At 52.0% G+C, this 21,555-nt stretch overlaps 1 protein-coding gene across 2 annotated transcripts in view; it reads right to left on the bottom strand.

Annotated features, from left to right (window-relative positions):
• The window catches only part of NUP210 (nucleoporin 210), a 100,888-nt gene that overhangs the window by 36,537 nt on the left and 42,796 nt on the right, over window positions 1-21,555 (bottom strand). For both annotated transcript variants that reach the window (XM_081822784.1, XM_081822783.1), the window contains exons 13-16: window positions 20,806-21,004; window positions 15,939-16,084; window positions 7,678-7,899; window positions 5,685-5,858 (exon numbers count right to left, since the gene is read on the bottom strand). In XM_081822784.1, the coding sequence (XP_081678910.1) occupies window positions 5,685-5,858; window positions 7,678-7,899; window positions 15,939-16,084; window positions 20,806-21,004 (741 nt within the window). The remainder of the gene's footprint in view (window positions 1-5,684; window positions 5,859-7,677; window positions 7,900-15,938; window positions 16,085-20,805; window positions 21,005-21,555) is intronic.

The raw sequence follows: 21,555 nt of genomic DNA, 5'->3' as shown, positions 1-21,555 counted from the left end.
GCCTCATAGCCCTGTCCAACATGGCCTTTTACTCCATCCAGCCCGTGGTCCTCAAGGGGGAAAAGGTTTGCTCCCCCAAGCATGATCCTGGCGATGTCCGAAAGCCTTTTTGATGATCACAACTGTGGGGTGGGGGGGAAGGGTTGCAATGGGCATCTAGTGGGTAGTGAGCATCAGGGATGCCGCCTAACACCCCACAATGCACAGAACAACCCTCAAGAAGTAAGGATCTGGTCCAAAATGTCAGGAGTGCCAAGGTCAGGAGACCCTGCCCTAGAGCCCACCCCCCTCCCACCACCACCTTAGCCAGGCTGCTCTGCTTCCTCTCTGGCCTTACCTTCCCAAATCCTTGCCACCTCCTCCCTGGCCCATGGACGCCCAGCTCCTCCAGCATGACCCCCGCCCCCAAGGGTTTAACAGGAACACCAAGTACAACCTCTAAAATGTCCCAGAGTCATTCAGCTTGCAAAGCTCCTCTTGGAGCCAAGTTCTCACCTGATCCTTAAATATCCCAGTGAGATGGGAGGAGTCATCCCCATATTAAGGGTGAGGAAGCAGAGTCCCAGGGAAGAAATCAAAGGCGACTCGGGAAATGAATGGTACACCTTCAGGGTTCAGTTCCAAACCCTGAATTACAACCACTCTACCACTACCTCTTGCTCCCCAAGCAAATCCACCCCTTAGAACCCACGCCAAGCCGGCCTCATTCCTCCCAGATACTGGTTCATCCCCTCCGCTCCCTGCCCAGATGGCAAGGGGGCAAAACAGGGGACCCTAAGCACATAGACATCTGAGTTCCACTGCCTGGACTCAAACCTCGACCTCTCACCACCCAGGCAACTGCCCACCTCCCAGAGCCTTAGTTCCTCCGTCTGTGCAGTGGGCATCATAACAGAACCCACCTCCCAGGACTCCATTTTAAGTAAGGGTCATATGAGATCATTTTAAAGAGCCCGGCTCACTAAAACAAACGTGCAAGTCGGGAAATGGGCAGTCACTTGCAGTGGTCACCAGTGTGTCCAGTTCTCTGTCAGGCACGGGTCCAGAAGCCAGGGCTCTACTTCTTGGGCCCCTGCAGTTAGGAGTGACCATGTCACTCACTTTGACCGGTGAAAGGGGAAATTGACTTAAAATGCCTCCAGGGCAAAGCAACCTGCCAGGCTCTCCTTCTTTCTGGCCATGTTCCACATGGTGGCTGTCTCACCAACTGTGTCTCGGAAGGAAGAGAACAGTGACACGAAGCCTGGTCCCCCACCACCATGATGCACATGTGGCACGAGGGAGAAGTGAACTGTACTGTGGGAAGGCACTGGGATCTGGGGGTGCTTGTTATTGCAGCCTAGCCTCACCTATCCAGACTGAGGCTGTCCCCGAACTCCTGATGGGTGCCAGGAGGGCTCTTCCCCAGCTCCTTCTAGCTGTCTTGCCCCCAAACACTGAACCAAAGCATGCTGCATATTTTAAACTCAGGTCAGCATAATCCCCTGGAGATGCAAAGGATCTTGTAACAATTCTGGATTCGAGCCAGGAGCTGTTGACTCTGCGCAGGGACAAGAAGTGGCATTTTCTAGATGCTTCCTCTAGAAGCAACCTGGGTGGAAAACTAATGCCCTTCCCTCCCCCTGTGCTCCCAGGGAAGGACATTAACACCCTGTGCCAAGCATGCTTGGATCTTTCCAACAGGCATTTGGGGCAACAATATTATCCCCATTTTACAAACAGGAAGGTCGAGACTCAGAGACATTCAGCAACTTGCCCAAGGTCACACAGGTTTTGGGAACTCTGCCGGTCTAATTTTAAAGCCTACAGGCCCTCCCCTATGAGTGTGCAGCCTCCCCTGACTGTGTGGCCTCTCCCCGATGCACCAGTCGGGCGGGGGCTCCACGCAAGCCCTGACTAATCAGTCTCCCGGTACGCAACGGGTGCTCAGCCGCAGTGAGCTGAACACAGGACAACCCAAGCCGAGGACTGGGGTCAGGCCGGAATCAGGTTCCACTTTGTCACTCTGACTGGTCAGCTCCATTCTGGTGTCTGGCCTCACCCATAATTTACTCTGCAAACACATCTTGGGTGGCTTCTGGCTTTGGAGAGGTATAAAATTAAATTGATACTACACCCAGGATGCATGGCAGGGATATATCTTTCTCAAGGTCCCCTAGTGAGATCATAAATCACAGGGGCCATGCCCGAGCGACTCACAGCTCCGAAACTCCAGGCCTGATGCATGGCCCAGCGATTCTGTGTCTGAGGTCCATTATTTCCTGGCGAGTGAGATCTATGACACGCACAAGTCCATTCAGAGCCATGCTCCTCTGCCGGTCATCTTTCAGTCAAGAGAGACAACTCTGCGCTGACCCAGAGGTCACAGCCAACAGACGGCCAGATACAGCTCACTTGGCAAGTGCCCAGCGTGTGAAGACAAGATGCCCATCGATCTGCCTGTTTTTTTTCCTTTGAAAATAAGAAAGTTTGGCCAGCCTGGGCTTGAAGGGGCTGGAACTGAGAGGGGCAGGCTGTCCTGTAGAGGGTCACCTGCTCTCCAGGTCAGTACCCCCTGGTTCCCCTACCGCCAGCCCCCTTCCTTCAGCAGCACCCCACTTGGCTTCTCCGGGCATTTGGGCCTTCAAGAGTCAGGGGCAGAGGGGCGCCTGGGTGGCTCAGTCATTAAGCATCTGCCTTCGGCTCAGGTCATGATCCCAGGGTCTTGGGATGGAGCCCCGCATCGGGCTCCCTGCTCAGCAGGGGAGCCTGCCTCTCCCTCTCCCACTCCCCCTGCTTATGCGCTCACACACACTTTCTCTCTCCTCTCTGTCAAAATAAATGATAAAATCTTAAAAAAAAAAAAAAGAGTCAGGGGCAGAAGACACAGGAACGAGCACCCTGCGCCCTCATTTGTCCATCACCTTACTGACCTCCTACCACGAGGAGGGCTCTTTTCTAGAGACTCGCAAAGAAGGAAATAAACACGTAAATTCTACAGCATTGGATGATGTTAAGAGCTCAGGGGCAGGGAGAGAAGGGAACCAGAAATGTTGAGGGAAGGGAAGAACTTTCAGTAAGGTGTAAAGACTGAGGACACCCTTCCAAGGGGTAACATTTGAATAAAGTACCCTCAAGAGGTGAAGGAGGCAGGGAGGCAGGGAGGGAATCCTGGGGGCGCAGGAGAGGAGAGAAGTCAAGCCAGAGGGAACAGCAAGTTGGGGATGCATACAGGGCACGTTCCAGGGTGCTCACAGCATGACGGGGCATCCCAGCATGGGTGGAGCAGGTGGGGGGAGATTAACTGGGCCCAGGACTCAGGGACTGCAGGTCACAGAAGGGGATTGACTTTTGCTCTGGGGGAATGAGAAGCTGCTGGCCAGGTCTAAGCAGAGAATAAGGTAAGAAGTGTAACATTTACCATTCTGAACACCTTCGGTCTACTCACGTTTGTCCCCTATAATCCTAGGAGACCGCTGTCACCCAGGTCATTCAAGGAGGAATTCAGAGCCAGCCATCAGTCCCTATTGATGTCAGCTGCTGTCTGACTCCTGGCCTCACACCCAGTGGACCAACAGGCCAGGTTGTCCAGAAGAGTCCAGACATAGCATGACTATATTCTTTAGGGATAATGTGCTAAATACATGAAAGTGATTTAAAATGTGAAGCTTTCAGGATTTTCATCTCAAGAGCCCCCAAAATCAGGGAGAAGAATTAGGTCCTGAACACACAGATTTTCAGCTTGGGAATGACAGCCACCTGCTCCCTGCCACCAACAGCCGGGCCGGAGCTAGGGGTGAACACGGCTTCATGGTGACAAGCCCCCGGAGGAGCTCTAGGCTCAGAGCCGGCTCTCCTCACTTGTCGAGAGGAAACAGGGAGGTACACCTTGGCTGCCGTGGCGGGTGGTGGGAGAGTGCACCAAGGCTGGGCACAAAGAACCCTCACTTTGTGCTGGATGCTGTCGAGGCAGTGACTCTTAAAGGGACCAGCACTGCTGGCAGCAGAGGGGCTCCTATGGCCACGTACCTCAGAGCTGAGCAATCCGGAAAGCCTGAGAGAAGGCAGAAGCCCACCAGGACAGGAGGAAGACAAGTTAACTAAACTTGCAGGGGACGTAGAGGCCGAGAGGCAGAGAGTCACACACCAGACAGACAGAATTGTTCCCAAGTCCTAGACACTGGAGTCTGGGACCCCCCACAGAGCTTCAAAGAAATGTATTTTGACCAGACACAAAGCTGTTCTTCACCCAAAGGGGAGCCAAACTCCAAATCTCTCTGCTCTGGTGGGAGAGGCTGCCTACATAAATAGCTTCAGAAAGCTTCTGTTATGGGTGCTGAGTCCTCTCAGGGCAAACAGCAAAGAGCTAAGAGTGTCCTATCCCTAGAGGTGGCTCCAGGAGACACAGGGCCCCTCAGGAGCCAGCAGGGCAGAGGGCAGCGGGACACGCCTTGGGGCTGATCATAAGGCCGGGGCTGGGAGGAGAGAAGCAGCCGCAGGGGCCACAGAGGAGGCACTGAAAACTTGGAGCTGGGCAGATCTAGGTTCTGCCTCCAGGATCCTGCCTACCTCCAGGCCTCGTGAGCAAACCCATGAAGGGGATGCAACAAGCCTGGCCTTCCAGATGGTCCGGGTGATGGGGAACGAGGCATACAGTGAGAGCTCCTGGCACATACAACCGTTCTGATTACCATGTGGGCAGCAGGCACGCAGAGACCCTAGGCTAGCCTCAGGGCCTTTGCACTTGCCACTCTACCTGCTCGGGACACCCTTACTGCAGCTCTTTTTAGCCGTGACCACGGGGCCTGACATGGTAGGTGTCCGCCCGACAGAGGCCTTTCATGGCTCCATCTGAAGTGGCCTCACTGGTAGGTGTCCTGCACTACCTCCCTCACTCCACAGCCCTTCCCACCTTCTGCCCTTCTTGTCTACTATCCGTGGGCCTCCTGGTCTCCTGTCCCCTCCAGGTGCCTCACCTGTCCTGAGTACTCTGTATTCTCGAACCCAGAACTCTGCGCCCAGCACACAGAAGGTGCTGGACAAATACATGTTGAAGGAATGAGGGAAAAGCAGCTTGCCCAGTCTCCACCTCTGAGAAGGGACTGGGGGATGGGCTGGCTGGGAGGGTGTTGGTATCCCTGACCCTGAACAGGAGGGCTTTGAAGTCCTCTACATCTGTCATCTGGCCTCTGGGGGTCCTGGCTGGGGGGCTAGACCAGCCGTAAGCCCAAGGGGACCAGACCTGTGGGATTTACCTTCCATCCCTGCTTGTCAGAGCAACCCCCAAGTGACTTTCTTCCCCCTCCCACGCTTATGTTTGAAACACAGCCCCCCTACGTTCCCCTCACTCACGGAGAATGCTGCAGCTGGTCACCCCTCTTTAGCAGCCCTCACTCTGACCACACACACACTGCCCACAGGCCACAGCCCCACCTCAAGGTCCCCAAGTCACAGAAGTTAATGAGATTTTACCAACTGCCAAGTGCCACACAGAGAGGGGGCCGAGCCTGGGACCAGAGGCGCCCTACCTCCACCTGGCACTGCCACGAGCAACTGTGACTCCAGGTGAGCCCCTCGCCTCTCTGGGCCTTCAGCCCCCCGATATGTAAAAGCTGACCAGGAGCAGGCCCTCAGCGGGGGCTGCTGAGCATGGAGGCAAGAGAGCAGCGCTGACCCGCCGCCCTCCCTGAGAACTGCTCACTTACCACCTGCTTGTTCTGCTGCAGCAGCGGACACGACAGGTCGAGCTGGGGGCTGGCATAGACGGGGGTCAGGGTGAGCCTGGAGGGTGGGGCGCAGACGAACTTCACCACGGCAGGCTCCAGCGCGGGGAAGGGGTTGGTGACGCTGGGCTTGTTCCCCACCGAGAGGGCGATGACCTGGCCGAGCAGAGGAGCAGTCCGAGTCTGAGTGCCTGCTCCACTGTGAGCCTGGCCTCACCACCCAGCATCCTCGGACTCAGTTTGCTGCTCTGTAGAATGGGCAGCTGAGACCTGCACCACCAGGGGCTTACAAGGGCGCAGTGACCTATGTGGGGGGGGAGTGCTCTCTCAACACGCAAGAGGCCTTCAGACAGGGGCTCTAGTGTCCTTTACAAATGCTGGCCAAACCACTGCAGTGATGCCTCACGGCTTCCCGGGACCCCCCGAGGACCCCACAGTTGTAGGAGCGAATTCCCAAGCCTGTGGGTTTTCAAATGAGGAGCCCACACGGACTTGGAAGATCCCTTACAATGAGGTGCAGGTGTGGGAGGGTGTGTGCTGATGGACAGAGGCGTGCATGGCAGATGGATGTGTGGGGGCCTCAGCCTGTATGCCCTCCTTCTCTTTGAGAGAAGTTCACTTGGCTGCTGCAGAGGCCATGATTAAAGATGCAACAAAAGAGGGAAATTTAAGTCTGCTTTTAGAGCTGAGACCTCAGAAATCAAGCCCAGGCCTGAGTTTTGTGAGCACCCAGCTAATGACCCATCCCAAGGAAGCACCCCAGACCCCTCAAATGACTCACGCTTCTGTAGGACCCAGTGGTCGGGTCTTAGAGCCCCTCACCCTCCCTGACCACAAGGCAGGACAAAGGGTGGTTTCCACGCTGACCTGCAGGCCCTCGGCCTCTACCGCAATGACCCCAAGGAAGTGAGGCACAGGGCATGGAGTGGGAGGATCCCAGAGGTGCCTCTGCTCAGAGGGCCAACTCCTACGGCCCAGCAGGGACACGGATGACCAAGCCAAGCCAGGGGGGAGACACTTTATTCTCTTATTCATTTTTCTTAATTTAAAAAAAAAGTATTTTCTTATTAACTTTTTTTTTTTTTTTTAAGCCAAAGCCAGTGGGAATCAGGGGCTTTCATGTGCGTCTTTCCCGCTCACACCAAGGCAGTCTGGGTGTGGCACACTTCACAAGGGTACCTCGGGTGATGTGCACATGTGTGTTTTGACGTCAGCTGACGTTCTTTGCCCCACTGCACGTGTAAGGGCATTCTCCCCTTCCCTAAAGACATGGGCTCTCTCCTATCTTTCTTGATCCCCCCTGGCCTCCCACCTTGCTTTTTGTTTCCCGGCTCCGGGGCATCCTGTGAATGGTGGGCTAGATCCCTACTATCAGCAAAATGAGCACTCGGCGCTGAGCCTCCGGAGTGGCAGCCACAGGGGGCCTGCTGGGTGAGCTGCTGCTTTCTCCAGCCCATGCTAGCCCCACGAGAGTTCAGGTCACAGACATGTTGTGTTGGTCCACCCAGTCTCTGAATTTCTTTGGTTTTCGGCATGGCAAAAAAACAAAAATTGAGGGATTTCACATAAAAAAATATTGGGATTCCTGGCTTATCTTGAAACACCAAAAAGATCTGCCAAACCTGGGCTGAAATCTTGCTCACTAATGCTATCTGCCTGACCCTGGAGACCTCTGACTGTGACCCCTCCCCCGGTCTCATCCCATCCCCCATTTGGTGGTGGGCAATGATGAAGCCCAGAGAGAGAAGAGGTCACCCCAGCAGTGGAAAGGGTGCTAGCTCTAGCAAAGCTGTCCTGTAGGTCCCCAAGTGCTGCACCCCGATCAAACTGCCTATCCACTCAGTCATGCCACCTCACTGATCCTCAGCTTGCCTGTCTGTGAAATGGTGCTGTAAGCACAGCAGGGTACTCAGGGAATGGGACTTTACACCCCTTCCTCTGGACAAGATGGGTCTAGGGGTGACGGCCCTCTCACCTGCTCGCCCAAGGCCTGGCAGGTCACGAGGATCCAATGTTGCTGGTAATTCCGGGAGGTAGAGGGCCCAAAGAGAGCCAGGCTGATGCTGTCTGTGTCCTCGGAGGTGATGTTCCGGAAGAACTTGGAAGGCTCGAGGACCCAGGGTTTGGGACCTCCTTCAAACAGCATCTCCTTTGAGGACCCAAGGGTCACCAAGGCAACAGAGGAGGGATCCACCGGCTGTGGGGGAAAAAAGGAGAATCAGCATTCCTCTGGAAGGCACGTGCTCGGCCCCCTGCCAGCTTGCCCCCGTGGAGGTCAGACAAGCCCCAACCCCTCTCTGGAATTTGGTCTGCTCATCAACACCAGCAGGGTTGCTGTCAAGATCCAAAGGCCTATGAGTGCTCCGGGAAGAACTGTGTGCCCATTCTGATATACTGCTGGGGGTGGGAGGTAAACTGATTTGCCTCTTCTGTAAAATCATGGGTAAAACTCTTGAAAATATCCAGAGCCCTTGAACCCGAGAACTTCTCTTCCAGAATCTAACCTAATGACCAAACAAGGAGAGAAACAAGTTCACGCACAAGGAGACATTCATCACACTATCACTTATTATAGCAAATAATGGGCCAACAACCTAAAATCCACAACGGGGGGCTGGTTGACTAAATGTGGTCCATCCATCCCACAGGAGGTGACGCGGGTCCCTAAAGCAGTTATTTACGAAGAGCCGGGTACAACACTGACTGTGTAGTGTGATCACAACTGTGCTGTTTTAAAAAGCATAAAGCAATCCTACAAATACACCAGATGAAGGGGGCAACTGCAGAGGGCCTGTCCCTGCTGGCGATTTGTTTCCTCTTTACTTCACGGAGTTTCCCACACTTTCTATAACATACAGAGGAGCTTCAGGGGGACAAGGCTTTTTTGCCTGTTTTGTTCCCCGCACCTAGAACAGTGCCTGGCACATAGTGGGTGCTCAGTCATTATCTGTTGAAGGAGAGAGTGAATACTGAGTCCTAAAAGTACCCAATAAAGGAAGGATGAATTACATTAAGTTTTACAAAAAGCTCTCATCTGCTTTCACGATCTTTGTGCTGAGGGTCCCAGGGCCTCCCTGCATGGGACAGTGGCTGAACTGAGGGTCTGTGGGAAACAGCAGGGAGAGGGACAGCGCCTCCGGGAAGATGAGGTTTGCTGTGCACAAGGACATCTCCCCTTACAGACTCAGCAGGGGTGTAGAGAAAGTGGGCCCTCTGCGGGGTCCCACAGCCTTGTTCCCTCGCTCCCTGATGGGGCTTGTCTGGTCCCCTGCTCCAGAAGGTCTCACTGAGATTGCCCCGAGTCCTTACTTGTCAGCTAGCCTCCCTGTTTGACGCCCCAACTCTACCCTGTAAGAGCTGCCAGAGGTTCCTTCCGAAAGCACAGATCTGACCATGTCACTCCTGCACAAGACCAATCTGTAGCCCCAGCTGCCCTCAGAAGAAAGTCTCCGTGAGTCCGGGATTTGGGCTCTCCCAGCCTGGCCCTTGCCTCAGCTTTTTTTTTTTTTTTTTAAAGATTTTATTTATTTATTTGACAGAGAGACACACAGCGAGAGAGGGAACACAAGCAGGGGGAGTGGGAGAGGGAGAAGCAGGCTTCCCGCGGAGCAGGGAGCTCGATGCGGGGCTCTATCCCAGGACCCTGGGATCATGACCTGAGCCGAAGGCAGACGCTTAACGAATGAGCCACCCAGGAGCCCTTGCCTTAGCTCTCCTAGTCCCACCTTCAGACTAGCCTGTCCCTAGGGCCTCACAGAAGCTGCTTGCTGCCTTGGTCCCCTACCCACTCCTTCCCTCAAGAAGCCCCCGTTTCCTCCCTCACCCAGTGACGTCCAGCCTGCCAGGGCTGATAGCTCCCTCGCCCCGTGTCACAGAGGAAATGATTGGTCTGGGTGTCTGCCTCCCTCATCAGCCTATGGGCTCATGAAAGGTAAGGCGTGTCAGTTTCCTTCTGTATCCACAGTGTGAGCAAACTGTATGAAAAATGAAAAACCATATAGAGAAAATAAAAATATTAAAAAAAAAAGATGGAGGAAATTATCACAACTCGGTGATACTATTTCTTAACCATGTGATTAGCAAAAATCTAAAAGTTTGAGCACACACTCTGCTGGTGAGTCTGTAGAGAAACGTGCACCCTTTTCAAAGAATTTATTCACTTTTTTATTGAGATGTAATTGGCATAGAACGTTATATTAGTTTCAGGAGTATAGCGTAACAGTTCGATATTTATATGTACAGTTGACCCTTGAACAATGCAGGGGTTCGAGGTGCTGACCCACCAGGCGTCGAAAGTCCACGTGTAACTTCTGACTCCCCTATAAGGGGATGGAAGCAAGACTTCTGAGGATCCTTCTAATATGGGTTTAACTTTGGAACCAAATGAACAACTTACATATACATTAGAACAAAATTAAAAAAAAAAAAACACACCAAAAAGCAAGCCCTAAAACTGAGAAGAAATGGAAACAGACCAATCTGATGGATTGATCACAGCAATGCTGTAATGACCGAGCCCGCACCAGTCCCCTACTCTTGGCCTCAATGATCCCTTAACCTCTCACGATTCCCAACATCTTTCAGAACGAGAGCTGCAAATACCTGTCACCCTGATGGCCTTGCAACAGCTGACCGGATGGGGGTCGGGGTGTGTGGGGTTGGTTCCTAAGGTGGAATCAGCCTCAGGCAAAAGGGATGCCAGGATCGATTAGCAATGTCTGCTGTGGGCACAGATACACACAGGTGCCATGTCTGCATTAGACTGGAGTCCACATGGGCGGGGGCCACTTCTAGTTCAGAATGGCCAGTATGCTGGGAGTGTGGAGGCTACTGCTAACACACATTGAGTACGTCCTTGGTTTATTGCCTAGAACATACAGAGTTACGTCCAGGTCCGGCTTCCCCAAGCTCTACTCTCCTGAAATCCTTAAAGCCCTAAGTGTTCGTGCTGCTCTGGGCAGAACATCCAGTCTCAGACCCCTCTGGTCTGGTAGAGACCAGAATGTGTTGCTGGGATGTCATAAGGACAGGAGGGTCAGTGTAGACTCCAGTCCACTCACCAGGGCCCCTGACCCTCCACCCAGCTCCTTCCATGCCCTCACCCCCATGGTAGCTGGATCCTCATCCCCCAACTGCTAAGAGCCTGAAGTCCTCACAGGTACAGACTGATGACCACTCGGCTGTTACCTGCAGTCCTGGACCCGGAGCAGTTCCCCGGCCGGCAGCCACCTCAGTATGGAGGGGGAGTCACCTGAGTGACAGCTTTAAGATGCACACACCCGCCCGGATGGGGGCAGGCAGGCAACATGACATGACCTGTTGAGGCCTATTGGGCACAGGTTCTCTGGGTTGGGTTCTTAGCAAAGAAAGGGCATCACTCGTCAATGAGAATTCTGTCCTTTGAAATTTTTTTTTTTTTTTTTTGCAATATGGACACTTTCCTGAATTTGCTATTGGATAACAGATCTCTAGGCACACCCCATATATGTGTGCACACATATATGAAATTTCAAAAACCCAGGGCGCCCCCACCCACAAACTCTACCTTGCTGTGTGCCCAGGTCTTGAAACCATCAAAAGAGCCCTTTTTCTGCACGTGAATGGCCAAGTATCATCACGGCCTTCGCTCTTCCTCCTCAAGACAGCCTCACGGCCTGCGCCACTCAGGCCTCTGCTCAAACATCACCTCCTTGGAGAGGCCTTCTCTGACCCCTTAAGATAGAACCTCTTGTCATTTGCTACCTCCTTTCCCAGCTCAACCATCCTTCTCACTACGTGCCACCATTTTCCATACAGTCATTTGTTTCTCTGTCTCCACAACTAGAATGAAGTTGTTACTGGTCTGCTATGTGACCTTAAACAGGTTAACTTCTATAAGGCTCAGTCTCCCCAACCAGTAAAATGGGTACAAGAACCCAAGCCTCATGGGATTACCATAGAGATTCAAGGGAAGTGAACGAAAGCCCGGAATACATGTCTAGCGCATGCTCAATAAATGGCCCTAGCATCATTATCGTTAACTGTCATCCTCATTTAATAGACGGAAAACATGAATCCCAGCAAAGTAAAACAATACGTCCAAGTTCACCCAGTCTGTTCCGACTCCGATGCCCTGTTCTTCCCCAAGTCTCAATGCTACAACCAGCAAAACTTCGCTGTGGGCAAAGCAGGTCACTGTAAACGTGGCCAAAGGATTTTGCCCTAAGGGAAAGACTGTGCAAAGGCACCGTGTGGCCTATAATTACCAGCTGGAGAACAGTGAATTATCACCTTCACGTGTAATTCTCTTCCCATTCAGGTATAAAAGTGTCACAGAATCCTGTGCCAGGAAGAAAGGTTAATAATCAACACAGACACTCATAAATCATACAGGCTCCTTGGTGGCTGTGAAAGTACAGCCACTGGCCAGGCCAGAGAGGAGAGGGGCCCTGCACCTCAGACAAGACTTCTACTACTCTAGGGCTTCGTATCCTGGTTTGCAGAACAAGAGGTTGAACCTAGACATCAGGAGGCCCTTAGGGAGGACAGCCTACACTTGCAGCAGACGGCATCCATGCGCCCCCTCGCAGGGATACTCACACTTGGTCTAGGATCAAGAGACAGAAGGAGCGGGGTGGGGTGGGCAGAAGTTAGGGCCCCACTGCACCTGGCTGTCCCAGAGGCTCAGGGGTCATCACGTTCAGTCACACTGACACTGCGGGAATGGAGAGCCAGGTGAGGTCCCCAGATCCAGGCACTAGGGACTCCCAGAGAGTAACCTGCAGGTGGGTCGAGGGATGCCAAATCCCTGCAGTAGACAGAAGCCGAAGAGTAACTGGGGTGCTGACTGCAGAGGGAATTAGGTAGCCGGCGAACACAAGCCCCTCCAAGGTCCAAACAGAGGAGGTTACATGTACGTTGGGGGGCAGGGCTGAGCAGTACCCGTCTTACGTGTGGACCCGATTTTGTCCTTCCCTGACCTTCACCAACTGTCCACTGCTAGGTAAGAAGAGAATAAATATCCCACTCCTAACCCAGCTTTCAAACACCTCCTTGATCTGACCCAGAGGGCCTTCACAGCCTCCTTTGTGACCCGAGGTATACTATTTCTAGTGTCCTCACCAGCCAAGCTTCCTACAAGCAGGCCCTCCTTCTACTTCTGTGTTCACCAGTGACCTGTCCCCCTTGAGGCTCTTCATTCCTTCTACCATGCTCACTGCAGTTGTCTGAGCACCTGCCTTCCCCACAGACTGGCGGCCACCTAGGGCAGTGTGGGATTTCTCCCTACATCTCTCTCTCTCCAGCCTGGGCTGTGTACCAACTGTACCTACCCAGGGATGATCTGCAGAGTAAACTGGTGAATGGACAAGCAAACAGTCATTGCGAGTTGCTTTCCCAGTTTCCACACTCCTCTCTTCCTTAGAGGAAGGACCACATTTTGTTAGGGTGGGTAAGTGTCCAGCTAAAATATTTCCCAGCCTCTTTTGAAGATAGATGTGCCCAATGGATTAAGTTCTGGCCAATGAGATGCAAGTAGAAACTATTCCTTTAAACTTCTGACAAGGTTACTAGAAGAAACTAACTCAGCTTGGAGGAGAGCTCTTTCCCCTTCTAGCTACATTGGAATGCAGATGTGATGGCTGGAGCTCCAGCAGCTATTTTAGATTATAAGGCAAACTTGAGGATGAAAGCCACATACCAGAATGGTGAAAGATAGAAACCTGGGTCTCTGATGACTATGAGCTGCCACACTAGCCCCATGTGAAGGCTCTCATGTGAAAGAGAAATAAACCCTCTATTGGCTAAGCTATTGTTTTAGATTTTGTTATGTGTAAATAAACCTGATCTTAACTGTTATCAAGACAGAAAAAAGATAAAAGAAAACACCTATATCCTTCTATAATGTGTCCAGTCAGGAAGCCTTGATTGGGGACATGTCTATATTATCTTCACCCTTAATCCCACCTTGGGACAGTGAGCTCAGTCAGTGGCCTTTGATATTTCAGCCACACACCCCACATAAATAGGGTGTCTGGTCATTTGGAGCAAGCACCAAGGAAGAGCCGTGAAGAACTTCCTTCCCAGAGTCCTAGGAAAACTCCACCTTAGGCTGCGGCAGGGGTTCCTCAAGAATGCTGCCAATCCTCTCGAACCCTGTTCTCTGAGCCCTATCACTCCTTCCTGATCAGGAAGGGGATCCTGACTTCCTAATTTTAAACTGCCATCCTCCCTTCTTTACCCTCCCTATCACCCTCTTCTACTTTACTTTTTCCATGGTAAGCACTGGTCTATTACTGTCTGTCTCTACCTCTGTTTCTACCAGCATGTCCATTCATGAGGACAAGGATTTCTCTGTGTTTTCTGCACTGATGTATCCCTAAGGTTTAGAGCAGGGACTGGTGCAGAAAAGGTGTACATATAGATTTTGGTGGTGGGGGAGGGGAGAGGTCAGGAGATGTTGGTTTCCATCCTGGCTGGTAAGCCTGGACACATTTGCCCACTCATTGATTCTAAATAAAACAACCCTTCTCAAAAAATATGCACTTCCAGCTATTTAACCAAAGGAAATGAAAACACTAACTCAAAAAGATATTTGCACTCCCCTGTTCATTGTAGCATTATTTACAATAGCCAAGATATGGAAATAACTTAAGTGTTCAGTAACAGATGAATGGATGAAGATGTGATACACACACATACACAGGAATATTATTCAACCATAAAAAAGAAGGATATCCTACCATTTGCAACACCACGGATGGACCTTGAGGGCAGTGTGCTAAGTGAGATAAGTCAGACAGAGAAAGACAAATACTGTATGATCTCACTGTAATCTAAAAGAGAAAAAGAGCTCACAGATACAGAGAACAGATTGGTGGTTGCTGGAGAGGGGCATGGGGCAGCAAATGGGTGAAGGGAGTCAAAAGGTACAAACTTCCAGTTATAAAATACATAACTCATGGAGATGTTGTGTACAGCACGGTGACTAGAGTTAATAATAGCGTGTTGCATATTTGCAAGTCGCTAAGAGAGTAGATCTCAAAAGTTCTCATCTCAAGGAAAAGATCTGGCACTACGAATGGTGATGGATGTTAACTAGACTTACTGTGGTGACCATTTCACAATGTATACAAATATGAATCATTACATTGTACACCTGAAACTAATATAATGTTACATATCAATTATACCTCAATTAAAAAAACATAAAACCAACCCTTGGTGGTTGTCTGTTCTGTATCAGGCACTATGCTCGGGGCTAGGGGTTCAGAGATGAAAGGCTCTAACCTCACTGACCCCACTTCTAATGGGTGAGGGGGGAAGAAAACCTGTTACCACAAACCAAGGGGACCAGAGCTGTCCTAGAGACTGATGCTGGGCGTCAGAGAAAGGCGGCCCTGATTGGTCCAGTCTGGAAGCTGGCGGGACGCCCCCCCAGGACAATGCTTTCGCCTTCCCCTTCAGGAGGAGCCAACTCACCCTCCCTGAGCCTATTAGAGGCAGGGTTCTCATTAGGTCTGCCATCCTGTGACGGGGCAGCTGCTGTGTGAACCCTTCCCAACCACCTTGGGAGGAAGGTCTGGTTCTCCTTTATCTGCATTTTAGTAACTAACCCTACTGAGCACTCACTACCTTCCAGGCACTGTTCTAAGTCCATTTCATTCATTAGCTCAGTTTCTCCTCACCACAACCCTACAGTTTGGTGTTGTATTAGCCTCATTTTACAGGCAGGGAAATGGGAGGCCCAGAAAATTAAGTTAACCAATGCCACAGAGTTGGTGTCGGACCTGGATTCAAACTGGGGAGTCAGTGTCAAAGCCAAGGCAGTGAGCTCTGAGCTGTGGAGGCTTTAGCTGCCTCTGGCCACAGATGGACGAAGGGGGACTCACATACCAGCTGGTTGCCTGATGGCAGGCAGACAGCAAAATCCAGACCTGACTCGTGTCTCCCAGACCCCAGAATCTGCACATGCCATCCTAGGGTTCCATGGAGACCTGGCAGGACAGCTCTGGAGTGGACCAGAAGCCCTCCTGTCTAGATCTCTGCAGAGAGCATGTCATCCACACACAGTTAGCAATCACCGTCTGCCATCAGGAAGGCTCTGCTCCTTCAACCTCCTTCCTGAATCCAGACAAGAGGGAGCAGTAACTATTCCAAAAGCTATTCTGACCAGTCAGGGTTTTAATACAAATTTGCCAGAGCAAATGAATTACTCGCATCAGGGGAGGAGGTGGAGGGCAGGGACCCCGGGCTCACCTTGAGGGGCAGGTAGGCAGCGATGGTGATCCGGGCACTCAGGTGGATGCGGCCATGTCTGTAGCTCACGAGGAGTGTGGTGTAGCCCTGGACCTCTGCTCTCACCTTGACCCCACTGCAGTGCTCAGATCCTGGCTGCAGCCTCCCTGTAAGAAGAGAGCCAAATGGTCCCTGTGAACTTGCCTTTGCTCAGAAAAACATGACAGGTTGACAGCCCCTCCTTCATCCTGGGCTTGATACACAATCTAATTTTTTCAACTTAAAAATTTGAAGTATAAGTCCCATATTAAAAATACACGTAGCATATGCATATAATTCATAGTGATTTTTTTTTTTCCTTCCACAAACTGAACACACCCTGTATCTAGGATCAAAAAACACAATGACCTGTATCCCTGAATCTCCCATAGATCTTTCTGGTCACTAGCCCTCCCCAAGGAAAACCACTGTTACCTGACTTCTCACCACCAGCTTAATTTTGCTGGCTGCCATATTTTATACGTAGTGAATCACTAAGCATAAACTCCTTTGTGTCTGCCCTCTTAAGCTCACTATCGTCCCAGGCACCATAACTGCCTGTGGTGAGAGCCCTCCTTATATTTTGCACAGTGTAGATCTTTTATCCACATTTGTAGTATGATTGATTGCATTGTGTGACTAGACAGCTGCTGATGTCCCCACGCTACTGCAAACACTGGGTTGTCTGCAGCGTGGGGCTCTGACGCAGGGTGCTGCTATGAACGTGCATGCGTGCGTGTCTTCCGGGATGGATATATTCCGGCATTTCTGTTGTGTGTATCCCTAAGAGTGCGGTATGTTTGCCTCCAGTCCTTACTGCCAGGGCAATGGGTATGTTCACTTTTCATCATTATTGCCAAGTATCTTCCCCAAAATGGATGCATCAAGTCATACTGCTACTAGAAGCTACACAGCATCCCCACCAATACTTGGTATTTTCCACGAGTTTTAAAAAAGCCATTCTAGTGGGAGGGTAGTGGTATCTTACTGTTTTCTTTCCAAACACTTAGAAAAAAATTCTACCGTGAAATGCCACACACCCATCCCCTAGATTCTACAATGAACATTTTGCTGTATTTTACATATCAATCCATCCCCCTACCCATCCATCACCTGATCTTAGTTTTTAATGCATTTAAAAGTAAGTTGCAGCTTCAGCACACTTCATTCGAATTGCTTTAGATATGCATAATTATCTCTAGTTCAGTATTTCTTCCTGGTTCTTTTTTTTTCTTAAGGTCAGATTTACACATAGTGAGACACCGATCTTAAGTGGGCCATGCCATGAGCTCAGACAAACACATCCACCCGTGAAACCCGAACCTCTACGAAGATGCGGGACACGACCTGCCCCCACAGTTCCCTCCCGCTCCTTCCCGGGGGCTTCCCCCCTTCTCCAGAAGCCATCACTATGGCATTCCGACTTTTTTCCACCATAGTTTAGTTTTGCTTTTTAAATAATAGTTTCATTGAACTATAACTCACATACCACAGAATCACCCATTTAGAGGGCACTCGTAATTCAGTGGTTTTTAACATACTCACAGAGTTGTGTAGCTATCACCACTAATTTTAGAATATCTCATCTCCTAAAAAAGAAACCCTGCATCCATGACCAGTCGCTCTCCGTGTAGATCAGTCTGCCTCACACTGCACATCAATGAAGGGGGCTCTTTGTATCTGGCTGGTTTCACACGCATGTTTTTGAAATCCATCTATGCTCTGGCATGATCAATAGCTGGTTCTTCTTTATTGCTGAGTCTTCCATTACAAGGGTGCTCATCCATTCACCAGCTGATGAGCACTGGGGTTGTTTCCAGGCTGGGGCAACCAAAGAGCAGAGCCTGCGATGCCCCGAGCAGAAATCCCTACGTCGCCAGAAAGGGTGTGCTATGGAGTCCGTGAGCAGAGCCCAGGAGCTCCGGAAAACTGCAACTCTGCCAAAGGGGCCGATTTGCGTTCACAAGTACACACAGTAGACAGGGAAATGCTAGGTCTGAGTGTGGACCCTGCCGGCAGTGAGTCTGGGCAAATCCTTTTCTGGACACGACCCCAAATTATAAGCCAGGACGCCAGGTCCTCTGCATAGCTGGGAAAAGGGCGCTGGAGAACGGGGGTTCTGACGCACGGCAGAGGAGCTTCCTGAGCATGATGCCTCCGCCTCCCACCCCAGCCTGCCTAGTGGGAAGACTCGGTGCTCCCTGAGTACCAGGCTCTCCCCATCCTGCGGCCTCTGCCCTGGCAATGAGAGATCCACCTGCACGGACCTGGGGCCAAACCTGGAGCATGCCACCCCCTCTGTGGTCTCTGGCTCCTGACATACTCTTCCCGTTCCTCAGGACACTCCCAATTTGTCCACTCTCATCCTTCGGGTGCAGCTCTCATTTCCTCTAAGCAGCCTTCCCAGGCACCCCCAAACTGGCTTAGAAATCCATCTTCTGCACATTTCTGCTGGGGAATATGTTCGGGCATTTCTGCCGGGCACACGCCCAGGAGTGGGACGGAGCTGCCGGGACCTGTGCTCACCCGCAGGCGCACTCCGTCCCAGGCACCATAACTGCCTGTGGAAGCATGGGTCTTGCTCGGCTGTGTGGGCCATGAAGGCGACACCATGCCTCTCGTGTTTACCAGGAACCCCCAGAGCACAGCACTTACTAGGTGCTCAGTGAACAGGTTGCTGAGAACCAGCCAAGGCTGGGAGCAGAGAAGGGGCCAGGGCAGAGCAAGAGCTGGTGTGTCGTCACCCTGGGCACTGAGCCTAGCCAAGCCCGAAGCCCTGGGGCTCCAGCAGAGGCTCCAGCAGAGGTTCCCAGTGACTCCAGCAGAGGTTCCCAGCCCCAGGACTTTCAGGGGGGCTTCAATGATGAGGACAAGGAAGAAATGGGACCCTAGCAGCCAACTCCAATAGGAACAGGGTGGAGCTCCAAACTGACCCAGAGGGTGTTAGGGGCCTGGGGCCGCCCCTTCCTAAGAATTGGGACCTGAGCCCCATCTTGTGTCTTTTCACCCTTGGGCAATCTTACCTGGGAAAGAGACTGAGACAGAGAAGGAAACCTAACGTGGGGACCCCCTCTGGCCCCAAGTGTCTGTTCCATGAGTCTCCTGTGCCCCAGACAGATGTCACCCAATCTGCTGGCCCCACCCGGTCTCTAGTCCCACAGATTTCCATGACACCAGCATCGCTCTGCCCAGACGAAGCTCCGGATTTTAAGATACATAGTTCTCATACAACCGAGACCCTACACACAGGCTTCAACAAGCCACATCAACTCTACACTGAGGGACATTTAAGGGGCTTTGTAAGGGAAATTTTGATGCCACAGGATTTTGGTCTCGGCTGCCATCTTCAGAACCAAACTCCTTGAACAATGCTTCTGCACTGGGCTCAGGGATGTTCATTTGTAACCCTCACAGCCAAGTGAGGAGTTAGTATCCCCGTTTTATACATGGAAGAGTCGAGGCTCAGAGAGGCTGGGCAACTTGTCCACCATCACACAGCCAATATACGGAAGAAGCGGTGCTCAGACCCGTAGCTGTGGAGCTCCCAACCCTGTCCTTCATTCCCAGCCATCAGCAGGCTCCTCTCCCTCACGCTGATGTCTTCCTCCATCCTTCAATGAGGACACTTAAATTTTCATAAAGCTGTTCCTCCTGGGTGGTCAGAGAGGCACAGCAGCACTTGCCAAGGAAGGACGCAAACACGGTTTGCTTGGTGACCTTTCAGAGACGCCGTCCCCTTCCTCTGCGTAGCTTCAGGTTCACACAGCTCCACGAGTAACCACAAGTACAGCGGGGACACGCGAAGCTGCCTGGCACACAGGTGATCCTGACAAACACCTCTGCCAATTGAGCTGCTTAAACCCGTCAGGATCGAGTGCTCTGCTCAACAGCCGACAGTTGCTCCCCACTGCCTGGACCCTGAATCCAAGCCCTTCGTGATTCATGATTCGACACGTTCCAATCCCAGGGCCACTGTATGTGCCCGTGCCCCATGGACGTGCCCACCTCTGGGCCCTGACCACAGAGACCCTGCCCACCTGTCACTTCTAACCCCTGCCCAAACCTTCTTCCTCCCTCAATGGATCATTAGTCCTTGGTTCTCTCTGTCCGCAAAGGAACCTCCCGGCTGCCCCTGGCTGGCTCCCCTGGGAGGCACAGTTTCTCAGGGGACAAAAGCCTTCATGGTCAGTGCCAGATCCACCCAGGTCTCTATCCCATCCCACCTGTGCCCTTGCGTGACCTTGGGCAGCAGGCAGCCCCAGTCTCTTCATATGACATGTGGCCCAACCACAGCTCCCTGCCCCCCCCCCCCGCTGCCAGAAGTCTGATGAGTCACACACACTGAGTGCTCACTCCACACCTGGCAGGGTTGACATCCCTTAAACTAACTGCCACAGCCACCGTCACCACCGATATCACCATTAAGACCCTGCAGGGCATGCCCAAGAGGAAAGAGCAATGCGCACGGCTTGGACTGCTCAGGGTGTCGGAACACCAAAGTGTCAGGATTCTGTCACCAGCTAAAAGCCCTATGGACAGTGTATTGTGAGCACCTACTACCTTCTAGACAGTGTAATGGGCATGAGGACATGCAATTCTATTTAGGATGACACCCATTTTAGAGATGGGTGGTTCTGAAAGCCCAGTGACAAGGCAGGTCACACGGTGGTCAAGAGCCAGACCGGACCATTGTTGAGGGTGGACAAGGGGATAGATGCCATTCCTGATGCTCCTGATTCCCCTATTGCCTCAAGCCCTCCATTTAGGAATCTGGGGCAGCCCATGTTGAGAACTTATGCGGTCTGGCCTGATCCCCTTGTCTGGTGCCCACTCATCAGTCCTGGTTTACCTGGGAGCGGCTGGAACACGCCTTGGTTCTCTACCTCGATCACCAAGTCAAAATGGGAGCAGTCGCTCAGGGTGACCACCTCGTTGGCCCCACCAGGAATGAGGCCATTGATCCTCAGGGGCAGCTCCAAGGTCTGGCCCACACGTGCCTCCACCTGGCACGGGGCGAACTCCATGCTGCTGGGCTCGATCACATACACCTGGAGGACAGGGGTGAGGATGGGGGTCATCAGGCTCCACGGGAGAGGAAGGGCCTGCGCCAGTATTTAAGAGCTGCCGTGCACTGGGTACTGAGGACAAGTCAGTGAGAAAACTGAGCTTGGGGGACATGTGTGCTGGGGACTGGAGTGAGTTCAGGGACAGAGCTGTTCGGGAAGGCCCCTTTGATACGGTAACACAGGAACTCAGACCTGAGAGGCATGTCAGAGGTGGCCAGACAGAAACGTGGGAGAAAAATGTAGGAAGAAGACACAGTGTGTGCAAAGGTCCTGAGCCATGTACCAGCTCAGCTTGCTGGAGGAATATAAAGAGGGCCCCGGTACAGGGTAAGAGTGTCATCACTCACAGCTAATACTTCTATAAAACAATACTTTCCACCCTCCAGGTTCTGTTGTAAAAACATTGCTAAATTTAATCCCCTGAGCCTGTTTGTTAAGAAGATTCTATTAATAACCTCCACCTGATGAAGAACCTGGCACAGGAGTGTAAGGGACTTGCCCAAGCACAGTGGAGACTGGACTGGGCAGCCTGG

This window comes from Leptonychotes weddellii, chromosome 1 (genome assembly GCF_054177405.1).
Source record: "Leptonychotes weddellii isolate Sample4059 chromosome 1, ASM5417740v2, whole genome shotgun sequence".
In the NCBI taxonomy this organism is placed as follows: domain Eukaryota; kingdom Metazoa; phylum Chordata; class Mammalia; order Carnivora; family Phocidae; genus Leptonychotes; species Leptonychotes weddellii.
This window is presented reverse-complemented; position numbering and strand designations above follow the sequence as displayed.